This window comes from Canis lupus, chromosome 1 (assembly GCF_011100685.1).
Source record: "Canis lupus familiaris isolate Mischka breed German Shepherd chromosome 1, alternate assembly UU_Cfam_GSD_1.0, whole genome shotgun sequence".
Taxonomy (NCBI): domain Eukaryota; kingdom Metazoa; phylum Chordata; class Mammalia; order Carnivora; family Canidae; genus Canis; species Canis lupus.
The window spans coordinates 58,208,703-58,233,108 of NC_049222.1; the positions used below are offsets into that span (position 1 = coordinate 58,208,703).

The 24,406-nt window shown below is 40.3% G+C and overlaps 1 protein-coding gene across 1 annotated transcript in view; it reads right to left on the reverse strand.

Moving 5' to 3' along the window:
• Positions 1 to 23,729, reverse strand: part of ROS1 (ROS proto-oncogene 1, receptor tyrosine kinase) — a 117,891-nt gene extending 94,162 nt beyond the window's left edge. Inside the window, exons 1-11 of the mRNA XM_038525492.1 lie at positions 23,453 to 23,729; positions 22,977 to 23,235; positions 15,063 to 15,107; positions 13,913 to 13,972; positions 12,021 to 12,047; positions 11,197 to 11,458; positions 7,300 to 7,501; positions 6,551 to 6,627; positions 4,512 to 4,634; positions 4,162 to 4,346; positions 2,918 to 3,015 (exon numbers count right to left, since the gene is read on the reverse strand). Coding sequence (XP_038381420.1) covers positions 2,918 to 3,015; positions 4,162 to 4,346; positions 4,512 to 4,634; positions 6,551 to 6,627; positions 7,300 to 7,501; positions 11,197 to 11,458; positions 12,021 to 12,047; positions 13,913 to 13,972; positions 15,063 to 15,107; positions 22,977 to 23,099 — 1,202 coding nt within the window. The 5' untranslated portion in view covers positions 23,100 to 23,235; positions 23,453 to 23,729. The remainder of the gene's footprint in view (positions 1 to 2,917; positions 3,016 to 4,161; positions 4,347 to 4,511; positions 4,635 to 6,550; positions 6,628 to 7,299; positions 7,502 to 11,196; positions 11,459 to 12,020; positions 12,048 to 13,912; positions 13,973 to 15,062; positions 15,108 to 22,976; positions 23,236 to 23,452) is intronic.
• Positions 23,730 to 24,406: the final 677 nt, after the last annotated feature.

Consider the following 24,406-nt stretch of genomic DNA (forward strand, 5'->3'; position numbering starts at 1 on the left):
ATGCACTTTTTTCACTTTTTTTTTATAATTTAGAATTTGTGATTATGGAGACAAATGTTAACAAAAGTACACTTCTGCTGGGGCACCTGAGTGGCTAACGGTTAAGTTGTCGCACTTTAATTTGGCTCAGGTCATGAGATCAAGCTCTAGAGTTGGCTCCACCTGAGGTATGGAGCCTGCTTAAAGATTCTCTCTCTCCCTCTTCCTCCCCCAACCACCCTTCTATCCCTCTATCTCTCAAAAAAAAATATATATATATATATATACTTCTGCTTAGTAAATCTTTCTTATCACAACCCCATGGATTCACAGGATTCCGACCTTTCATCACAACTGTTGAATTATTTTCCTTGTCCTATTAAGTCCCACCCTTGTTCTCCTTGATGACTATTCCAAATCTTTATCAATATGCTCAACTCCTCTGCTATAGTATCCTGAAATATAAACTCTTTGTGGAGATGTGATGTTCTTTTTCTTAAGAGGGGGTTGTAGCAAGCAAAAAGCAGAAACAACTTGGCTTTTAACTGCTTGCTTTAGTTTCCCAAATTCAAAGCTATTAAGGGAACAGAGAGGGACTTCAGAGTAGGTAAGAGGAAGATTTGGGCTGAAGATTACAATACTGGTACTGAAGCAGAGAGAGGATAGATCTTTAACCCTCATTGCTACTTTGGAGGGGAAAGAAAAGAGAGAGAAAGTGTGCAGAGCTGGGGTGTGGGGGGTAAAGGGCAGAGGTGAGAAGAAGCACCAAAGTGGGGTACGAAGAGAAGAGGTTTAGCCTAAATACAGACTCAATGAGTGAATAACTCAATGTCGTAAAATAACAGCATAAAGGAAACCGCTTCAGGAGAATAAATGATTTCACACATCTGGAGTTCCTTAGAAACACCGTATACAAAGTATTGCTAAAAGTCGTATGCTGATTTTTATGGAAATTTTATTATTGTATAAGGAGATGATTAGAAGGCAGGCCCTGAAAGTCAAATACTGGCTGCATTGCAAAAGAGCTGTGTGATCTTGGGCAATTACTAAGCTGTACTTTACTTTCCTATCTATAAAACTGAAATAGTAAAAGTACCTACCTCATAGGGCTGAACAAGAATTAAGTGAATTTTTGGAAGTACTACACCAAAAGGCACATATTAAGTGCCTAATTAATATTATCATTATCATTTCTAGTCACATTTCAAAATCTAAGCGCCAAATCAATTTTATATAACAGGAAAAAGAGCCACCAAAGACCTCATTGAAAAAAAAAAAAAAACAAAGACCTCACTGAGATGTATTTTGAGTGACTGATTTAGTGGGTGAAGTTTATTAACCTTGTCATATTTTTATATGATATTATACTATAATTTTATAACATTACAAATAATATTATAAATATATTGTAAATTTTATATTATAAATATTATGTTAGAATATTTATATATCATTATATATAAATTTATAGTATATTTATTATAATATATTATAATATTATACATTATAATATTTATATTATAAATTATATTTACACTATAATAATATATTATGAGTATATTTATTATAAATATTATAGATTATTGTAAATATTTATTGATGTAAATATATTTATTATTACATTATAATATTATACATATATTTATTATTATTTATTTAAATGGGTGAAGTTTATTTCTAAAATGAATCATTTTGTAATTTCCAGCGGCAAAGTTCCATTTCATAGAATCTTACACTTTTACAAATGAGACAAATAAGATCTGGGGAGTCCAAGGGCCTTACTGTACACACATCACAGTGTTTGTAAAACATATTCTTGAATCAGTGATTCAGTCAAACATAAGTATCAAAATAAAATAAGACGAAGTAAGAAAAAATAAGTATCTAGTAAATTATGAATGAATATGAATAGAAAATCTGATTTCAGATCAATAATAAGCAACCTTTTTTTAAGAAAATCAATTCATGAAAAATAAAAAGTGCCATGGCCTACATATATATCTTTTTTCATTCAAAGCGAGAACAATTTTATTTCTATAGGAAAGAAGAACGTTTCATCTTATAAATGTGGTCTTGCTTATTAGCTATTAACCTGTTATTGTCTGGTCACATCTAAGAAATAATATTCCCAAAATAATTTTCTGCATTTTCCTCCTTTGCATTTACGTATATTTGGGGATCACAAAATATATTGACAGGGAATACCTCATTTCATCCTTGTAATAACCCAACTGGGTGAGCATTGTTATCTTCTATATATGAATGGACAAAGGAAAAGTCACAGACACAAAGTTACCTGCTCCAAGTCAGACCGCAATCTAAGCAAGACAGCTGAGCTAGAATGTGTCCATTTTATCCGTTTATGTGTGTGTTGGGCAGGGGGATAGTTATTTAAAATAGGAAATTTTTACTTGTCATTAACCATCAATACCTGTATCAGAAGATAGGTGGTAAGCAGCGTTCTAGCTAAGCCAGCCTCTGATAGGTGTGAGAATGGGACCAAGGAAATGAACTGGGGCCAAATTGCTCAACAAAATTAAGTAAACAATAAAAGAAGGAAGCACAGCCAAGAAGGGCTTTCCACGGGGGCAGGGGGCACTGAGGGAACAATGAGGCCCGGAGTCATGCCATAAAAGAATGACAAATCTAGGACTGGAACCCAGGTCCCTGAGACCTGGGAAGACCTGTCTTTCCCACCTACCTGTATTTTGCTATGAAGGAGAAGAAAATCGACTCAACTTGAGAAGTTGTGGATCAAGTTGGCAAGAAATCTCCTCATGGCTCTATAGAATGCAAACTTCGCCCAGATTTAATTACTTTTGAAATAAGATACATCAATTGGATTCTCTGGTTCTATGATGTCTCATCATCAAGCAGGTTTCCCATAAATTCTTGCCGAGGAAGAGAACTCACAGTTATGAATAAGGCTAACACTTACCCATTGTATGGATCTACCACAATTTTCTGAGGCGCGGTAATTGAGGGAGGTGTAATCTCCTCAGTGTTCGAGCAGTTTCCTAAATCACAGACGTACACCTAGAGAATCAAGCACGCATCCATAGATCAGTGTCTGCCTGTATTCAGTTTGGCCAACAAGTATTTCTTTTTTTATTTTTTAATGTGTCACCCACCCCCCCCACCCCCTCTCTCACAAAAAGTATTTCCTGAGTGTCTGTTCTGTCCTGAGAATTGTACTAACTGTACTAATTATACCGCTTTTCAAGGTATAATTTAAAAAAAAAAAAACTTAAAATTAAATTTTTTATCCTAATGAGTGTGCATCCTGTTTACATCAATGACATACAAATATCTTTTTTTTAACCTGGCTTGTGGAAGCACTCAACTTTTTTTTAATTTTAAGATCTTTTGTTTTTTTTGCTTTGAGTAATCCTTACTCCCAGCATGGGGCTCAAACTTAGAGATCAAGAGTCACACGCTCTACCAACTGAGCTGGTCAGGTACTCTTCGACTATTTTTAATATTGAAGCTGTATCCAAGTTTATGGGCATCTAGCCATGGTGACTGTAATAAGCCTGTCCCTTTGAAAGAAGGAAAGTCAAAACACATCAAGACTGTATTCTCAAAGATTTCAATAATACTGTATTTTCAGAGACTACTAAAATTACCTTTGGTTATTATATAATTTTAAATGCTTGCAGCTGATTTTAATCATGATTGACAGTCTTATCTAGTGATAGCATGGGCACCACCACTCTCTTAGGAGAAATGAATTATTAATATCACAAACTCATGACTGTAAAATCACAAAGATGATTTCATGGTAGGTCAAGACTAGTCTTAGGTAAGAGTAAGACTCTCCTATAGTCCAGATCTATGATTCAGGGTCTAAATCTAACTTAGTGTCTAAAACTGAGTAAAGACTCACTGAGGGACACTTGGATGGCTCAGTGGTTGAGCTTCTGCCTTTGGCTCAGGTCATGATCTCAGGGTCCTTGAATCAAGTCCCACATCAGGCTCCCTGCAGAGAGCCTTCTTGTCTCCCTCTGTCTATGTCTCTGCCTCTCTCTGTGTCTTTCTTGAATAAATAAATAAAATCTTTTTTTAAAAAAAAGGACTCACTAAGTACTCATTGAATGAAAGAATTGTGTTTCCTTGTAGATACACCAAGATACGCATGCGACTATCAATATCTAATTATTCACTTTAAATTCTCAGACTAACCAGTGCATCCATGATGAAATACATTCTCTGATAAAGCCAGTCTACAGAGATGGAAGAAATTAATCCTGAACCTCTGTAAAAAACTCTCAAATCAGACCCATCAGACATGTTGGCAGCTTCTTTCAGCCATATGAGCATTCCTTCTGAGAAATAAATGACTTGCTGGTGGACATTAACTGATATTCCTAGAAGAACCATGCAAATACATGTGTGTTATGATATGACAACCAAAAAAAATGACAGAAAATTTATTTCTTTTATTTTTAATAAGGAGATTACAATAGAAGTCAATCTGGGTCTTTTTTTTTTTTTTTTCACACAAAGGAAACACTTCTTTCCATCATACTGACCTGTAATGTCATGGTGGATAGCACCTGACTGAAGGCAATGTGCTTCATCTACTAGATGTTTTAAAGATCTCTTTCTGAGAGAAGCTTTTCTGGATAAAAAGAGCCACTGTTCCTCTTCTTGAACTAAAACAATAACATGAGTTATAGGCAGACCAACCACATGCACACTGACATGCAAAAAACTTGTTACCATCCTTCAAAGCAAAGCAAGTAACGCTTGGAAGAGGCTGGTCAGGTTTTTCACTGAAGGCACCGGGGCATTTTAACTGTGGCAAAAATCACATTATTCCACGATTAGGGATGGGAAGTAGAGTGTGGAGCAAGTAGGGTTTATATGTATGTGCCCCTAAATGCCCCTAAGATAACACCACATAGGGGATGACCATTCTCAACAGACTTGTGCCAGGAGGAGCTCAGCTCATTACCCGCAGCCATGAGAATGTGACTGCTCGGTGGAGGTGGTCCAGCCCAGGCCAGACTGGGCTGTTGCGTAACACCAGACAGACATTGCCTGTCTCTGTGTTGTCTTCAATGATCTTTCCCTTTGAGGCCAGAGAAAAGTCCTGAGAGCAATGAAATCTGAGGACTGTAGAAGTCTGCTTGACGTCCCACTCAGTTGGAGACTGAGGCGGGTGCGTCGGTGAACACTTTTAGGGCAATTAATAAAAGTTATGCAATAATTGCAGTAACAGCAACCTTAAGCCTGCTCTATATTTAACTCGTCCTTTCGGATGCTTCTTGCATAACAAAAATGCCTCTCCTTTCCTAGAGTCCAGTAACTGCCAAAAAAAACCAAAGGCCAGTGATAGACGACACTCAATACCTCCTGGCATAGATGCGTGCGTATCAGGGGAAGGGGCAGTCCATTCGGCAGATGGGATTCTGGTGAAAATAGGAGACAGGCTCCTAGAATTTCGAATCTTCCTGTGTCGGTCCAGACGACTACTCGTGTCCCCAGAATATTTCCAGCGCTTCTTAGAAAGCATTTTCATGCATTATTTTTCCCACACCGGCATCATACGGTACATATTCAATCTCTCAAGGCAATTGTTAAAATGCCCAAGTGGAAAAAAAAATGGTACACTTCCAAAATAATAGCAAAAGCTAATTTGGTAGACTGGTAGACTGAATATTCAAAACAGTAAAATGTAAATTAGTGGGTCCTGATGGATTTAAAAACCTTAAGGAGAATGGAAGAAAAAGATATCTGATCTGTATTAAAGGATGAGACAAAATATATAAAGGTGAGGGCAAAAAGATGACAGGTATCCCTAAGTGTATAAATGTTGAGTCTCAACCACTAGTGATTTCACCTGAAACTAAGGGTTTGTATGAGGCCAATTTTTTTTTTACCCCTAAATCTTTCTTTCTAATTTTGAAATTCCTAAATTTTAATTTAAAATCTTTGGGTCAGGATCCCTGGGTGGCTCAGTGGTTTAGCACCTGCCTTAGGCCCAGGGTGTGATCCTGGAGACCCAGGATCGAGTCCCACATCAGGCTCCCTGCATGGAGCCTGCTTCTCCCCCTGCCTGTGTCTCTGCCCCTCTCTCTCTCTCTCTCTGTATCTCTTGTGAATAAATAAATAAAATATTTTTTAAAAATAAAAAATAAAATAAAATCTTTGGGTCCAGTAACTTCTCTTTGTCAAACACTGGGTGGGATTCATTTAAAACCGGAGCTTAGGGATCCCTGGGTGGCACAGCGGTTTGGCGCCTGCCTTTGGCCCAGGGCGCGATCCTGGAGACCTGGGATCGAATCCCACATTGGGCTCCCGGTGCATGGAGCCTGCTTCTCCCTCTGCCTGTGTCTCTGCCTCTCTCTCTCTCTCTCTCTCTGTGACTATCATAAATAAATAAATTTAAAAAAATTAAAAAAAAAAAAACGGAGCTTACCAGACACCAAAAGACAGTGTTTATTTGGGCAGAAGACGTGGGGTTCCTGGGATCAACCAGATGGATGAGCTAGGACTCGGAGATGTGAACCCACCCTAGCCACCCTCTCGGTTCCCGGGGAACGAAAGGGGCATTCCCAGGCTGTACCTGCTGAGGATAAAGTGGTAATACTAGATTCTGCTTCCGGCCCCTCACCAACTTCATTTACTGCTGCAATGGAAAACCTATTCCAAAAACAATTTAGAGAGATGTGTTTCACATGGCATGGTGTGAACATGAGATAAAAAGAGAAGGAGCAATAATATTTCTATTTAAAGGACAATGTGGCAATGCGCGTATCTAGTTACTCTGTGCTGCTGCTCAGCCCTGAAATGACCATCAATCACATCCTTGTTTGCATTCCGCATAGAACAGTTCAGGGTCACAGAGGTCAAAGACTAAACTCTGCTATCTGCATGACCCCCACGACTACCCTGATTTAAAGAGGCCTTAGCAAATGCTGGGAAAGCTAACAATAATAAAATAATCCCCCTAATGGTTAATAAAACACACACACACACACACACACACACAATTTCCCCTCCCTACTTTTTTCGTGTTGAGTTAAATGAAGAAATGGTATTTATGGTGTTTATGATGTCTTACAGGTGCCTATTTAAAAGGACCCTCTGAATATAATAGAAATACATAGAAATACTTGAGAATGTTTTTGCTTAGGACACTGTAATCTCAGAAACATTCAAACTTGAGGGAAATACAATAACTTCAACCCAACAGCACAAAGTCAATGGGAGTTTTCCAAATACATTTAAACTACTTTGGGGCCATATTTCTTTAATAATGACCATGCCTGTAGCCATGCTGGCTACATTTTCCTTGCACCACTTAATCCTTACCTGTAGGTGGTATTTGGTAGAGTGGAGTAAAACTGGAAACTGGTGCTCTGTGTTCCTGAATCTAACTGTTGATTTTTGCTGACCAGCCTTATGTTATAACCCAAAATAGGTCCTCCTGGGAATTGGGGTGGCGTCCAACTGACTTCCACGGTGTCGGGACTTGAGCTCTCAATATTTCGAATGGAAGGAGCAGTTTCAGGAACTAGAGAAAATAATGGTGACACGGTGAGCATGAAAATGTACAAGCCAAAATGTAAATAGCATGGGAGAAAATGTCTTGTTTTTTTGTAGTGTAAACTAAATATTTTTATTAATATTCAAAATACATGATAGAGAGAAGGGGGTAAGATATCTATGAGCTGCAACTCTTGATCCCTACATGAGACCAGTTGGCCACTTTCCCAAGGGACTCTTCCAAATGTAATTTTCTTTGCATCTAATTTATGAACTCCAGTGAAATGCGGAGGTATGCAAATAGGATCAATGTTCTAGAAAGAAAGTTATCAAAAATCTCCAGAGATCTGAGTGAGTTCAAACTGGGGTGAAATGGGCTTAGGAAGGAGAAGAGAATCTATAACAAAACAGGAATCAATGATTAACCTGAGTTGAAAGAAGTAAATGCTGGGCCTTTTCACTCACTCCAGTGCTTGCTATAGCCTGACTAGCTCCAGCTGAAGATACAGGTTCAGATAAGCCTGGATTAGAACGGAGTGCTTCCCGCTTGCTGGCATCAGCTCTGCTGCCCCGGACTGCGTGTTCCTTCCCACAGCTCCCAAGCTCCCTTGGGATCCAAGGTAACTGTGCTTTAGCAGCACCCTCTCCCTTGCGGAGGATTGAAGGAACATGCATTAATTCATTAAGCACAGATGAGAGAAGCTACCTAGGTATCAAAGAACAGAAAGAAAAACCAATGATCTAACAGCCTGTCTGCCATTCCTGTGTCCACCAACTTTTCATAGCTCCCACCCCCTGAAGCCACACTTTTTTCATTTCCTCTTCCTGTAGAAAGACACACTCTGATTCACTTTGTTCTCGTGTAGACTTCCCAACCTCTGAACACTTTTGGCAAATGCTCTGCATCACTCCTGACTCAGGGCAGTTGGTAGAAATAAGACCGTGCAGCCTGCACATTGGATGAGGTGGGTTTTTGTAAGATTTTTATTTTTTTATTTGACAGAGAGAGAAAATGGGAGACAAAGCATGAGTGGAGGGGGTAGGGCAGAGGGAAAGGGAGAAGCAGACTCCCCGCTGAGCAGGGAGCCCCACATGGGGCTGGATCCCAAGGAGCCTGACCATCCTGAACCAAAGGCAAACGCCCAACTGACTGAGCCACCCAGGAGCCCCTGCATGAGTTTATGAAAGGCCTGTTTATTGATCTCTCAGCCTTTCTCCAATATGATTCCTCCTTAAACCTCAGACCAATCTTTAAAAAACACAAACATCATTGTGTCGACTCCTCTGCTCCATGCACCCAGTCACATTGGTGAACAGAGCGGTATCAGTCATCTCTCACAAATTAGAATCAGAATGTCAAAAAAAACCCAATTTATTAGGGTCAATGCTCAGACATGATCTGCTCCACTTGAAGCCAGTTGGATGCCACCTACATGGTGAGCTGTGATTCTTATCCAAATCTCTCCCACAAAAATCCTCCCTGAAAGACCAGTCAGGGTGGGCAAGATATTCCTTGGCTAATGTCCATTCCACTTGGTTAAGAAATTATCTGCAAGGACACCTGGGTGGCTCAGCAGTTGAACATCTGCCTCCGGCTCAGGGTGTGATCCTGGGTCCAGAGATCAAGTTCCGTATCGGGCTCCCTGCAAGGAGCCTGCTTCTCCCTCTGCCTCTCTCTGTGTGTCTCTAATGAATAAATAAATAAAATCTTAAAAAAAAAAAAGAAAGAAATTATCTTCCTAAGGGACCCAATTAAAAGATAATAATACCATCTAAATCATACATTTCCCATCACGAAAGGACAATAGGGCCATGAGGCATGGAACACAAAACAGGTAGCTCTAAGTTTTAATGTGGCTCGAATAGTCAGAAAGAATTGGCAAATGAGGTGCTATCCATAGAAAGGATCCAGTGTAGGTCAGGAAACCTGGAGGGCATGAGGACTTGCAAATCCAGGAGAAAGGAAATTTCCAAAAATGGAAAGCAAAATTTGCCTCCTTGGTTATTTTGATTTGACTAGCCATGGGCCCTGGACCATGTTATCTCTCCAGCATCAGAAAATGTTCCAGCACTGTTGGAATACACAAGGCATTGCCTTGAACAAAGAAGGATCCATAGACTCCACTCCGATCTGGAACATTTCAAATATTGCCCGAGGCCAGTGTCTGACCTGAGCTTCTGAGGATGGTCAGGGAGTGGCCAGCAGAGGTGGCCACACACAGCCTTAAATCTGATAAGCAATAAGAGAGCACCGATCAGGGGAGGGGAAAATGCCACAAGCAGGTGCATCAGCCGTCCAGCTACGCTTCGGTCACAGCCTAGTTCAACGTGAGGCTCTTTGCACGGTGCTAGATCTCCAGAACTGAAGGGTGGGGACATCTAGCATCTGGCCTGGACTAAGTCCTCCCAGGTCTGTTCGGTGAACCCTGAGGGTAAGGACACCAGACAACCTTCCTTCAGAGTCTGCCCCAGGCATGCACACCCCCTAAAACACTCTAGGCCTGAGCCCCTTTCTTGGTGGAAGTCACATCTTCAAAAGAAGAAATCAGAAAATGCTCCAAGATATGTGCCATTAAAAAAAAAAAAAATCAGGGATGCCTGGGTGGCTCGGTGGTTGAGCGTCTGCCTTTGGCTCAGGGCGTGATCCTGGAGACCTGGGATCGAGTCCCACGTCGGGCTCCCTGCATGGAGCCGGCTTCTCCCTCTGCCTATGTCTCTGCCTCTGTGTGTGTGTGTGTGTGTGTGTGTGTGTGTGTGTGTGTGTGTGTGATGAATAAATAAGTAAAATATTTTTTAAAAAATCATATCTGATAAAATGGTAAAGTAGTATCATAACCTCCAGGTGATGCGGACACGTCTCTATAGGGTAACCGGAATGGGCAACGCTGAAGCTCGCTCTCCCCTTCCTCCCCTACCCCCCCTAAACAGCCGCTTCGTACCTCACCTCAAACCACCCACGCTCCTCCGACCCAGAGATTCACAACTATCCCCACCTCCATTCTCCCCACCTCATTCCCTTCCCACCCTCCATACTCCACTCGCATCCTCTCCCAAAACCAACTCCCCCCCTGGTTTCACCTCACCCACTACTCATTTCTGCTCCTAGCCCCTTCCCCCCGACAATCCACTAGACCATCTCACTACATCCCCCCCCACCAATTATTATCACTACCCTCCGCGCCACTCAATGTAATAATCCATACCCCCCTTCACTCACCTCACCCCTAACAATTTACCACTAACACTCATATCAACGCATCCCTCACTTCCCTACACCAACTCCACGCACCCCTTACCCGCCCCCACAACCATACATACCTTCCTATACCCCTGCTCACTCCTCACTACTCCTTTACACCCTACTCTCAAAGTACACCTCCAACCTCTGTATATCTCATATATTAACATCCCACAACCTCGCAAATACACCACCTCCACCCTCACCCCTTCCCCATATTCCTCCTATCCGAATAAGAACTCTATTTCTCCTCCCCTCACATACAACACGTCTTCTTCTTTACGCTCCTCACCAAACCCAGCCATGCCCCTACCGAGCTGCAATAACGCCAACTCGCCTCCGCTACCCTCATCTCCTACCCCGAGAACCTCTCCTGGTCACGATCTTTGAGCTCTTCCCCGTCTCAACTTATCTCTACTTTTTAGGTTCTGCCCATTCTCTCTCATAGCTCATTCACTCATTCTATGCATAATTGCCAAAATTACCTTTTTCAGAAGCATGGGAAACAACTGCTTCCCTGCTTTGAATCTGTCCTTGACTGCCAACTGCTTCCTGGGGCTTATTCCGCAACATGGTCACTGCTGTAACCTGACTGTCCTTCACCCCCACATACCACTCGCAAGCCCCTGATGGACAGACCCTGTTCAAAATGTTCCTCTTACCAGAGTGCACAGCATTTTCCCACTTAGAAGACAACTTTCCGTATTTATTATGCTTAGAGTAGTGTCTCCTCTGCCGAAAGGTGAGCTGTACAAGAACAGGGAGTTTGGTATTGATCACAGAGCCAGGGTGAGCACCCAGAGCGCCACAGGGCCTCTGGTTGGGTACTCAATTCCCGAATGGATCGATGAACGAAGGAATGATTTATTTTATTATTTAAAATAAAACCAAACTGTAGGGGGACAATCCGGTGGTCTCAGTGGCATTGCGACTGCCTTCAGCCCAGGTATGTGATACCTGGAGACTGGGATGCAAGTCACACACATCGGCTCTCGCATCTTCGGTGCCTTGTTCTCCCTCTGCACTGGTCTCTGCTCTATCTCTCTCTGTGTGTCTATAAGGATTATTACAATAATAAACTTAAAACAAACAAAAATGAAACTAAGGTCTTTGGAATCCTGTAATCTTTTGCTATTTTCATGGAGCAATCAAAAGGACTGAACAACTGACCTCCTGGAAGGATCATGAGTCCTGTCAATGGGGGACTTGGAAGAGATATAGAGCGTAGTGGGCTGTGAAGATACACAGGCCACTCGGGAAAATATACTCGTGTTTTTTTTGATTCCTCTTTTTGTGATTGCCAACTCACCTCACAAACAGTGTCATAAGTGTCGTTCTGCATAGAGAAAAAGAAAAGTGAAATCACTTAAAATCCTTAAGGTTGTAAATAATTTTAATGACACTGTTCCTATATATTTCGTTTAAATAAATTTCTTGCCCCACCATTGACAAACAGCCAATAAAAGCAATCAAAATCAAGGAGCCCAGAGCTGGGCCTTTGATCCAGGCAGGCCACTGTATGAACATATGCTTACAGTTAAGTGACAGACTCTTGATTTCAGCTCAGGTCATGATCTCAGGGTTGTAAGATGGAGCCTCAATTCAGGCTCTGCACTGAGCTGGAACCTGCTTAAATATTCCCTCTCTCTCCTCCTCCCTTTGCCCCTCCCTGCTCGTCACTCTCTAAAAAAAAAAAATATATATATATATATATATATATATATATTTTTTATGCATCACTGGAAAAATGGTGGAGTTAGATTACCTACCACAGATTACCTCTTAGTAATCCAGGTAATCCTTAGTAATTCTCAGGTTAGAGAATGAAGAGGTGTTGGCAGATGCCCACTGGAGACAGAACTGGAAATGAAAACCACCAATAGCTCTAGCTAGCAAAGGCCAGTAGGTTCCTCTGCCCAGACTGTCTGCTCCGGTGCCCACTCTACCGCCCAGACTGCTGCCAGCAACACGTGGTACTTCCCAGTCATTCACTCAGCAAGTGCTATCTGAGCACCTGCTATATGCCCCTTGTGGTGTTCCATGAAGTAGACACAGCGTGAACAGAAGGAGAGAGACCCACTCTGATGTGCTTACACGTCAGAGCAAAAGACAGCAAGCACAGGCCTAGACTAAATGATGATTTCAACTGAAATTGGTAAAAAGTGGTACCAAAGAAAGGTAAAATATTTTTAGAATGTGTAATAGTTCCCAAATCCAGAGAGCGCCCGCTCCACTGTTTGGTAACTTCCATACTATGGGCACATAGTCACAAGCGTGAGAGCAGCCCTAGGCCTGTGATAGAGACCTGGGGACAGACCACACAAGGAAAGCCGTGAGCACCATTTGTAGGGAGAAGTTAATATCCTTATTTAAATCTCAATGATATAGTTTCAATAGAAAACAGAATTAGGATTACCCCAAATTACCATGATTTAACCTCAGACCTGAACAACCCGAACAAAGGAACCCACTTTTAATAAAATTTGTATTCACTGGACCAGAGTAATTACAGTGTATGGAGCATTATCCTTGGAAGGGAGGTTCTATCACGATCCTAATTTATGGACAAGGAAAGTGAAGTACATTAACCAGTTTCACACTAAGTGGCAAAGCTGGGATAAATTAAAGATAAAAGTAAAGTACTTGGGGATGTATTTTCTACCTAGAATGGAATAAATGTAGGGCTTTGTGACCTCTGCATTTGATTGCTGCCATGTTCTCTGCAGAGAAACTTCGAACATGATCTAGGGCCTCGCTACCCAAAGTGTAACCAGGAGACTACAAGCATCGCATCACCTGGGAGCTTGTTACCGGTACAGAATCTCACGTCCTGGCCCAGGTCGACACAATCAGAATCTGCATCTTAACAAGATCCTTAGATAATTGTACTTTAAAATTTGAGAAGACTAGGAAATTTGACAAATGCCTGACATTTTACCAAAAGGCCTTTCTGGTTTGGAGCAATTGAGCATCCATCCCGGGGTTCCACGGTTTGCATTCACCTGCCTTGGTCCCCAGTTGCATTAAGAGCGTTTATCTCCATTTCCCCCACTATTCTGTATCACTCGGGCCATCATACTTTTCCTTTAGAGTCAAGCAAACGAACTGAAAGCCAATGGAAATTCAAAAGGGAATCCTCTTAGGTAACTTTTCTCTTGAAGGCAGTATTAGTATCAAAACAGAAACATAACTAATACTTACACACTTTAAAGCACAATTTTCCTGATCTACAGAGTTCCAAAAATGACATCCTTGGATACACTGCAAGAATAAGAAGAAACAAAGGTAACTAAAAAAGTGTGACTTTTGTCACTTGATAGCGCAATGTAGTAACAGAAAGTATTTTAGAAATAAGTATCTAGGGAATCCCTGGGTGGCTCAGCGGTTTAGTGCCTGCCTTCAGCCCAGGGCATGATCCTGGGGTCCTGGGATCGAGTCCCACATCAGGCTCCCTGCATGGAGCCTGCTTCTCCCTCTGCCTGTGTCTCTGCCTCTCTCTCTCTCTCCCTGTCTGTGTCTCTCATGAATAAACAAATAAAATATTTTTTAAAAAAAAGAAAGAAAGAAGTATCTACCCAGGATTCTGTGGCCTCAAAAGGATCAGGGCCTTTGGAATTCTAAGCAGAGCTCTCATATTGGCAGGCAGAGCAGGGCTTGGTGTGATTCATTGCAGGGCAGCTGGGTTGCTGAGTGGAGGTGGAGTGGGCAGGGCTAGAACCCGGAGAGCACCCAACCTTCAGAGAGCACACTGTCTACTGGGTGGCAGGCAGCAGATAAAATCCTAGACAGCCTTACATTGAGCATATCGTGAGTCCTTGCCATGGCCTTACACAACAAACAAAACCGAAAACTGGAGACTCAACCGGAAGGCAGCCTATCGAAACCTTAATAGGTCAACAGTTTGGGGAGTCTGCTCATGTTTATATATTTTGAGTCACTAAACACTTGTTGAATAAACGAATACAGGTGCAGAAAAGTAATAAAACCATAAATGTAATTGTTGGAAGAAACACTGGAGACCATCTAATCCAACCCTCTCGGATAACACGTAATAAAACTAAGTCTCAGAGATATTAACTAATTTGCCCAAAGCCACACAACAATGTAGAATCAAAATCACGAAGTTGGATTAGTCTTGTGTTCTTTCCTCTTCGACACACTGTGCCTGAGTTCGTTTTTGAATATTCTGGAACTCAGACTTCTCACTATTTCCAATTGAACTTCCTCTAGTAAGGACAAACAAATGAGACTTTACTTAGGAACTATTCTTATTGTAATAAAACCTGACCATTGTCCCATTTTTATCAATGCAAACACTATAAACTTCCTGACAATGGAAGTGATTACTCACCTGTTCACTCAGATTAAATGGTGTGCCAATGTCAAGCTGCCAGCCCTGAAGTGAAGAAGGAGATCATAAATATGTTCAGTACAACTACCACACCTTTTTGAAAAAAAAAAAAAAAAAAGCTTCGTGGAATAGTGGTGCCTCCTCCATGTTTTCTAACCATAAAGTACAATGCTTTAAAGCCATTGAATCAGTCATGAAATCTGGTAAAATGCTAGTGCAAATTATAAGATGGAAAGCCTGAGAACTCTGCAGAAATGATCAAGGCAGGAAGGGGGCCTTGGCTGTCAGGAGTGGTTAAGGACAATGGACAGATTCTCACACGATATTAAATAAGTCTGTGCCTTTAGTCAAGTCATCAAGTCAAAAGACTTGTGGATTAAAGAAGAATTATGTTCAGAATTTTTTTAAGCAGTCTTACTAAGAAGAGTGAAAAAAAAATACAAATTCAGAATTTTACATATAGTAAAATGTCAGATTTTTCTGGGGTTTGTTTTTCCTCATGTTTTCACAAATTTTAAGAACTTTCTGGGCTGGGAGAGAATCAAAGAAATAGGAACCAAGAGGGAGCGAAATCTATAAATTGTTCATCCTCTCCCTGGTTGTGATGTGAGCAGAGTCCTTGATAAACAGAAAGGCTTACAAAGAATGGCAATACTAGGCCCATGATGATCAGACATGTGCCTGAATAGTGTTACATGGATGGGATCTAATCGTCAGCCGGCCTCACTGACTGAGAATTATGAGCACTAAGTGAATATTCCTAGCACCTCTCCTTGGTACTGCTCAGAACCTCCCCTGAAAAGTTTCTGGATTTGAACTATTGAATTAAAGAGACGAAAAAAAAAAAAAAAGAGACGATTGATCCAACAAGGAGCACGCCATCTGTCCTTGACTGAGTCAGCACTATAAGCAACGTGTGTTCCAGGTGATAGGAGAAAATCCAAAGGGGCCCTGAAAGTGTTTTGTTGTTGCTGTTGTTGTTGTTTAAGATTGATTGATTAATTGATTGATTGATTGATTGATTGATAGAGAGAGCGTGCACACGTGTGAGCAGGGGGTGGAGTAGAATCTTAAAGCAAACTCCCAGCCCAGCAGGGAGCCAGAAATGGGGCAATGGGGCTCAGTCCCACAACCCATAAGATAATGACCTGAGTGGAAATCAAGAGCCAGACACTTAACTGACTTAGCCACCCAGGCTCACACTGACACCCCCGCCACGTGGTTTAAGCATCTCTTGAGGCCCTTCTGAATAGCCTGCGCTTTTCAGAGGGAAGAGAAGATCTACTTGTCAGTAAGTTTCACTGAGCCTTCTCTCCCCTTCCAGGTAAGTACCATTCATTATCCCCTGCACTCTATCCTTAGTACCTAGAACAGTCCAGAGGGATGAGGTGTTCAATAAATACATATGGAAGGAATAAATCCATGAATTCCACGTGGCCTGTTACGTAGGACTGCTCCAGAAGTCCTATCTCTTGGAAACCTCATCCAGTGACCTGGCATTGTGGGAGTTTACTTGAGAAGTAATCATGCAGGAACCAAAGAACCAATGTTGCCTTTTCCCCTCTCATTTACTGGTGTCAATGAAGATTCCTCTAACCTCCATTCCCTAACCACTTATATTTGTAGAGAAAGGAGAAGCATGCTTAATATGTTTTGTTTTTAGATATTAAGTACTTAGAGAGTAAGAATTGTATCTTTTAGATTAATTTTGCAGCCATGGGCATAATAGTGCTTTGTTTTTCCGTGATTTTGTTCAAGAAGAAGCTTTTGATTCCCCTTTATATGATTGAACCACAATCATACACAATCAAGTCCAAGAGTGAATTTGCAATTACATTTTTTTAGATCCCTTCAAACATCCGTTAGCTCATAAAAACAAAACAGTGGTTGCTGGGTAGTTTCTACATTCCATTTTAAACAGTAGGCCTAAAAAAAATTAAAAATTAAAAATTAAAAAAATTTAAAATTAAAAATTAAAAAAAAATAAACAGTAGGCCAACAGAAGATGTTTCTTGGTGACCATAAAGTCACATTGTAACAGTACTGAGTCTTTTCACTGGCAGCCTTCAAGATTAAATTTAACAGGCTGAAGGGAGAGCTCATCAAACAGTCTTGGGCATGGTAGCCTCATGAGTCAGGTCAATGGGGTTCTATGAAGCAGATTTTGACAACTCCTGTCCTTATCATCATTATAGCTACCATTCAGTGAGTATTTCCTATGTTCCAGGCACACTGCAAGGTGTTTTACACTAAATCTCATTCAACATCTCAAAAGCTAGATGTGTTAGATATGTATTAATTCCATTATACACATGAGACACAGGGAAGTTTAGTAAATCGCCCAAGAGTTAAAATTTAAAGGAGGTTGAGAGTTGCCTCAAGAGCCTGTGCTTTTTCTTAACCAAAGCACCTGCCTCCCGTAATCTGCACCAAATTCACAGTCCTCACTTTGCATTTAGGATCCTCACCAGTCTACCTTAGCTCTATCTCCTCCAATGTTCTGCTTAAAACACACAATCCCAGTCCTGGGTCTTAAATCTTCTTACCCCATACCTACATCTTGACACAAGCTTGTCTTTCCTGCCTCCCCTCAGCTGGAACTAATTTCATTCCTTTACTTCCTACCCTGATAAATGAAACAGAACAGAGTGGTCTGCATTTTGGTCCCATACGTGACACTTGCTCCTGATGTGATATTTTCAAAGTTACCTGTGCTAAGTATTCTCACCTGGCACAGAAGGAAGATAATATTGAGTGCATTAGCCCTGTGAGGGTTCAAGTAAGTAATGGATTACTATAGAACAGTGCCAGGCACTTGGAAATCTATTAGCAATATTATGTGTAAACTTGCTATAAATAGCTTTTTCTAGACATATCTCCAGTGAGTTGTGCAATCATCTTTTCAGATACATTTCTTGATGCTCAACTGTACATGATAGTGCTGGTTTATCCCAACTTTGCCAGCTATAAATGTTTTTATCTTTGCCAATTTGATGAAAGAAAAGTTGATCATTCTGCAACTCTGTGGCTGCTATGAGGTTGCACATCTATTACATGCATGTTAGCCATTTCTATTTCTTGTTTTGAAGTAGGTCTTCATGTTCTAAACTTCTTTTGAATACTTTTTTATATATAAGGGTTGGTAAAATTCTGTTCATCATTTGTAGTCCTTCTTCCTTTTTTGGCTTTGTTTTTCTTGTATTCTATTTATTGTCAAATCCTTTCTAAGTAGTTAAATTATTAGTAATTTCTTTTAGGGATTGTGTATTTATGAGGCAGTTTTCTTAAGGCATTTCCACTCCAAGATTGTAGAAATATTCATCCCTAATTTATTCTAATATATCTATGGGGTGAAGTCTTGTTTTTGTTGTTTGGTTGGTTGGTTGGTTGGTTTTAAATCATAGTATTTTTTAATACCTCCCAGAGTCTATTTGAATCTGGTAGTTTTATGAGGAATTTGGTTTTTAAAAATTGGCCGAAATTTTTTTAAAGGCTTTATTTTGGGGGCGTTTGGATGGATCAGTTGGTTAAGCCTCCAATTCTTGGTTTGGCTCAGGTCATGGTCTCAGGGTCATGAGATTGGGCTCTGTGCTCAGCGGAGGAGTCTTCTTCTTTCTTTTTCTCTCTCTCCTTTTTTTTTTTTTCTCTCTCTCCTTCTGCCCTTCCCTCTGCTTGCTTACTCTCTCTCCCAAATAAATAAAGCCTTTATTTTTTTATTTTTTAAAAGATTTTATTTATTTATTCATGGAAGACACACAGAGAGAGGCAGAGACATAGGAAGAGGGAGGAGAAGCAGGCTCCCTGCAGGGAGCCCGGTGTGGGACTCGATCCCAGGACTCTGGGATCACACCCTGAGCCAAAGGCAGATGCTCAACCATTGAGCCACCCAGGCATCCCTAAATAAAGTCTTTAAGAAGGACTTTATTTTCTTAGAGTAATTTTAGATTTGTAGTGTAACTGACAATAAGATACAGAGATTTCCCAAATACCTCCTGCTTCCACCCATGCATAGCCTCCCTCATTATCCACATCACTCACCAGAATAATTCAGTTTTTACTAAGTGTAAATCAGCACATACACAATTATAATCACCCAAAGTCCTCAGTTTACCTTGGGGCTCACTCTTGGAGTTGTATATTTTGTGGGTTTGGACACATGTATAGGGACATGTATCCATCACTATTATCATACAGACTAGTTTCCCCGTTTCTAACAATCCTCTGTGCTCTCCCAGTTCATCTCCCCACCACAACCAGACCCACTCCTGGCAACCACTGATCTTTTCTTTTTTTTTTTTTTTTTTTTAAATTTTTATTTATTTATGATAGTCACAGAGAGAGAGAGAGACGCAGAGGGAGAAGCAGAGGGAGAAGCAGGCTCCATGCACCGGGAGCCCGACGTGGGATTCGATCCCGGGTCTCCAGGATCGCGCCCTGGGCCAAAGGCAGGCGCTAAACCACTGCGCCACCCAGGGATCCCCAACCACTGATCTTTTCATTGTCTCCCTAGTTTTGCCTCTTCTAAAATGTCATATGATTGGAATCATCCAGTATGTAGTCTTTTTAGGTTGGCTTCTTTCACTTAGTATAAGACTTTATGGTTTACTCCATGTCTTCTTATGGCTTGAAAGCTGATTTCTTTTCAGCTCTGAATAATATCTTGTTGTCTGGATGTGCCACAGTTTACTTATCCATTCACCTGCTGAAGGAAAGTGTTATTTTTTTTTATTCTAAATGAACAGCCTCACTTTGGTTTGAATTGCCATCTTTATCATATTCCACACTCCTTTATGTGGCATGGCTTAACTCCCAGGCTGTATTCTAGTTTTTTACATCCCTACGCCAATACAAACTGCTAGTTTCTGGACATTTTATGGCATTTTTGGATTCTGACTTCATTCTATTGTCTTGCTATAAAGTGATGTATTGATACACAAGAATGCTATTGATGTTTATACTTTTTTAACAGGATAAACTTCTGAACTCTTGTTTCTTTTTTTTTTTTTTTGAACTCTTCTTTTTAATAGTCTTTCATTGAACTGAATTGATACTTCCAACAGAGCATTTCTCAACACTAGTTCCTCAGTTGTTGGGACTCGTCACTCAAAAAAAAAAAAAAAGGTTTTGTTGCCAAAGAAGATCAGAAAATTATGATTAAACAAAGCCATTGAAGGACACCTGGATGGCTCAGTGGTTGGGCTTCTGCCTTTGGCTCAGGGTGTGATCCTGGAGTCCCGGGATTGAGTCCCACATGGCACTCCACTCGAGGAGCCTGCCTCTTCCTCTGCCTGTGTCTCTACCTTTCTCTCTATGTCTCTCGTGAATAAATAAATAAAATATTAAAAAAAAAAAAAGAAAAGCCATTGGGACACCTGGGTGGCTCAGTGGTTGAGTGTCTGCCTTCAGCACAGAGCGTGATCCCGGGGTCCTGGGATCGAGTCCCACATCAGGCTCCCTGCATGGAGCCTGCTTCTCCCTCTGCCTGTGTCTCTGCCTCTCTCTGTGTGTCTCTCATGAATAAATAAAATCTTTTTTTTTTTAAAGTAAAGCCATTAAAAAAAATAAATAAATAAATAAATAAATAAAAGTAAAGCCATTAATAGGCTATGAATCTACACAGAACTGACAAAAAGCATTTCCATAAACTGTTGGACCATGAATCTTTTGTTTTTCATTAAAGGATGCCACAATACTCGTGTTCTGAAGAACATTCATTACTTTTTGTTCTCTGCACAAATAAATAAAAAATTTCAAGTCAGTTAATACATTAAACTGATATATACCCTCAATTGATGTAGAACTACTCATGCTCAAGCACAGAACCATGATTTGTGCACATTTGAACAGCAATCCTAACATTCCTTTGTATAAGACTCTTTGTGTTTCTTTTTAAAAAGCAAAGATGCCTCAGTATCAAGAACAACCGAGTGAAATCAAAGCTGACCTTCACAGCAAATGTCCAGGCTAAAAAGAGTGGAACACACACACACACACACACACACAGATGCAAACAGTATCCTGAACTCCAGCACTTTACATGTCCTTTCCCTTGATCCACGGCTACGTTCACTGTTCATTCACCTGTGTGGGAGGCCCAGATGGAGAACGAGTATTACAGTCACCAGGCAAATTGACAGACCGTGTCTCTGGCAGGGGCCACCACGTCGACTGTGCCTGTGTCTGTAGGTGGTGAGCGGAAGGCAGTGCAACAAGGGAACAAACGCTCTACTCCTACTGCCTGAAACCCAGGAGCCCACACAAAGATAAGACAAAACTAAACTTAACTAAAAAAAATGAAACAAAATAAAATAAAACAAAACGAAGACCACAGTAATGGAAACAACCAACATCAGTTTTGATAGTTAAGAGGAAATTCACGAGGCTGGTAGTACATTTATAGGATGGAAGTATTCTAAATATAGTGAAGACCCTGTTTCCATAAAAGCTTCGGGTTATAGGAAAAACTTACAATGTCATGTTACATGAAAAAGATGAGTGTACAACGGTATGTAATATATATATACATATTTGAAGAAAAAATACTTTTACCTTTATTCTTCTCTACTTCTCTATCTTATAAATATTTTACAATGAATATATGTTCTTATTATAATTGGGGAAAAAATTTTAAATTTTTCAATAAATAATACATTTAATAGTTTCATTGTTCCATTTTTTAATTTTTTTTCATTGTTCCATTTTTAAGTTTGGATGACAACTATAAAGTCCTCACGCATACAATTCCACATTAATGCCAGTGAGGTCTGCAACAGTGATTTATATAAAATATTAAATTTCTGGGTGCCTGGATGGCTCAGTCAATGAAGCATCTGCCTTCAGCTCAGGTCACGACCTCAGGGTCCTGGGATCTGGCCCTGCACTGGGCTCACTGCTCTGCGAAGAGTCTGTTTTTCCCTCTGTTTCTGCCCCCCCACCCCATGCTCTCTCTCTAACAAATAAATAAAATCTTTTTAAATGAATAAATTAATTAAATTAAAGACCAAGCTTTTAAAAAAAAAAAGTGCTACTATCCATAGAAAGCTTAAGTGGTGCTTTAATCTCTAGTTTAAATTAAGCCAGAAGAATGTAACAAATAATTATCTTTTTTTTTTTTATCTACCACAGACTTCTACCTCCATACTTTAGCCTAACAATGAGTAGTGTATTTGGTACTTTTATTATTCTAAAAAGTAGAACTAGAAGTGGTGTAACATGTAAGCTATCATGCTATTTCCTTTGTCTTTAGATAAGAAGAATGCATCTTTCCCTGGCTAGAATGTATTTGGTTTTTACAGCTGATTCAGTGGTTGTTTTAAGCACAACTAAGTCATAATAAGTGAAAGATACAAAACAATTTATATGAGAAGGATATCCCAAAAAAAGCATTACCGAAAAAATTATAAGTGCACAGGTAAAAGTAAAGGAACTTAAAAAAAATTCTTGCTTTTCAAATAAGGTGTGTTCTATATCTGCACTTGCTTCCTTGGGCATTTACCGACCCATACAACCATCCATCCACGGTATAAATAGTACTGCTGTCTGCAACTAGCAGGCATTGCCCTGTGGCCAAACCTATTTCTTGCTTCAAGATGGACACAAATGGTTTTGTAATAAATGAGTTTAAATTGGTATTTTTAAAGCATGCAAAATTCATCACACAGAAGCCCAATTCCTATGTCCCTTCACTGAAAAAAAAAATCTATCAACAGATAAGGAAATAAAATAGCCCTCCTCTAGCTTCTGTAATTAAAAATATTCCAAACTCACTCTGGGGGAAAAAAATCTTTCTTGCCTTGCTACCACTTCTCATGAGAAGATTTCTCATAAAGAGACAGTAATGGACTCAGTTTTAACAAGCTGAAGTCTACATGTTCCAGGTCTTACAAAGACAAATATTAGACCAGCAAAACTTACCAGGTTAGTTACACATGACTTTAGGCAGCTGTTTAAAACTGTGCACTGAATCACAGAAATCCATATGCAGCCAAGAGTCGCAAAATTGACAGATTTCAGAATGAGCCAGCAAATGTTCTTCATCACTCCACCAATGGCGATTTTTAGATGACTGTTCTTCTCATTTTCTCCATCCCACTATATCAATTCTCTTAAGTTTCAGTTGAAAGAGTGGCCAGTGGAGTTTGGGGTTTTTTTTGACATGTTATAATATCTTTGCCTGTTAAAATAATATTTAGACCATTTACTTGAGACCTTTGTGTCCTAGATAGCTGGCAAGGTTCACATAAGAGCTATCTCATAATTGAGTTTCCTTTTACCCTCATAAGGAAAGTCACCCACCGTCTGAAGGTTAGATCTTAGAAGTGCGCTTCACTCAGGAAGCAAACAACATAGAAAATGCAAACTGCATTTCAGCAAACGTGTGACACACGCACCATCTGAAACTGCAGCACTTCGGATCATCCACCACTTCACTTCTTTGAGGTTGGTTCGGCTTTGCAGGAAACTGGGGTTTTGACCATCTCTGCTGCAGCAAACAGTGACACAAACATAATGAAGAATTACCAGAAAAATAGAGTCAGATGATGCTGCAGAGGGGGAAAGCAGAGCCCTTTGAAAGCAAATACATATTTTAAAATTAAAAAGCAAACAAAACTGAAATTAATAGACAAATACTCTGAGGGTGAGTCCAAGACCAGGAAGTTTGTCAGAGTACTTTGAGAACTTCACTACATATTAACTAAAATACCGCCTTATCAGACTATTGAGACACAGAGCTGAAACTAGCTACCACAGACCTAAGATATGCACAAGAATAGTGTCTTGAAAAGGAAATATTGTACAAATTTCAATTAGCCTAGCATCAAGATAAAGTTAAGGATTTGAAACCCAGCAAGGTACAGAAGTGAGTCATTCTGGAGAGCTACTTTTTAGTTTGCTGAGGATTAACCCTTTCAGGCCCGAAAGTTGTGCGTTGGTGTCCTTTTTTATGACTTAAGTATCAAATAAACCTCCATGTCTTCTCAAATAAATTATATTAATGTTACTTAAGCTTTTCTTATTGGCATGGAGTTCTCACCATGAGCCATACACGCATGGGCTTTGTTTGGTGGGGGGTGGGGGAGTTGGGGGGGCCGGTTGAGCTGAACATCTTAGAGCAAATGTTGACAAAACTGGTGTACAACATAGAGACAAATGGTACCGACTCCAGAATAGGCCCCTAAAACTTGCTTTCTTGAGAAAATTCCCCACTGTCCACCAGATCTTTGTTCATTTTCTGTATTTTAAAGGCTGTAGCTTAAAGAATATACAATTATCTGATTTCTCAGTCAGAAAGAGGTCAGTCTTTCTACAAACTGTACACTTAAATCAGAGAATAAATGACCTTG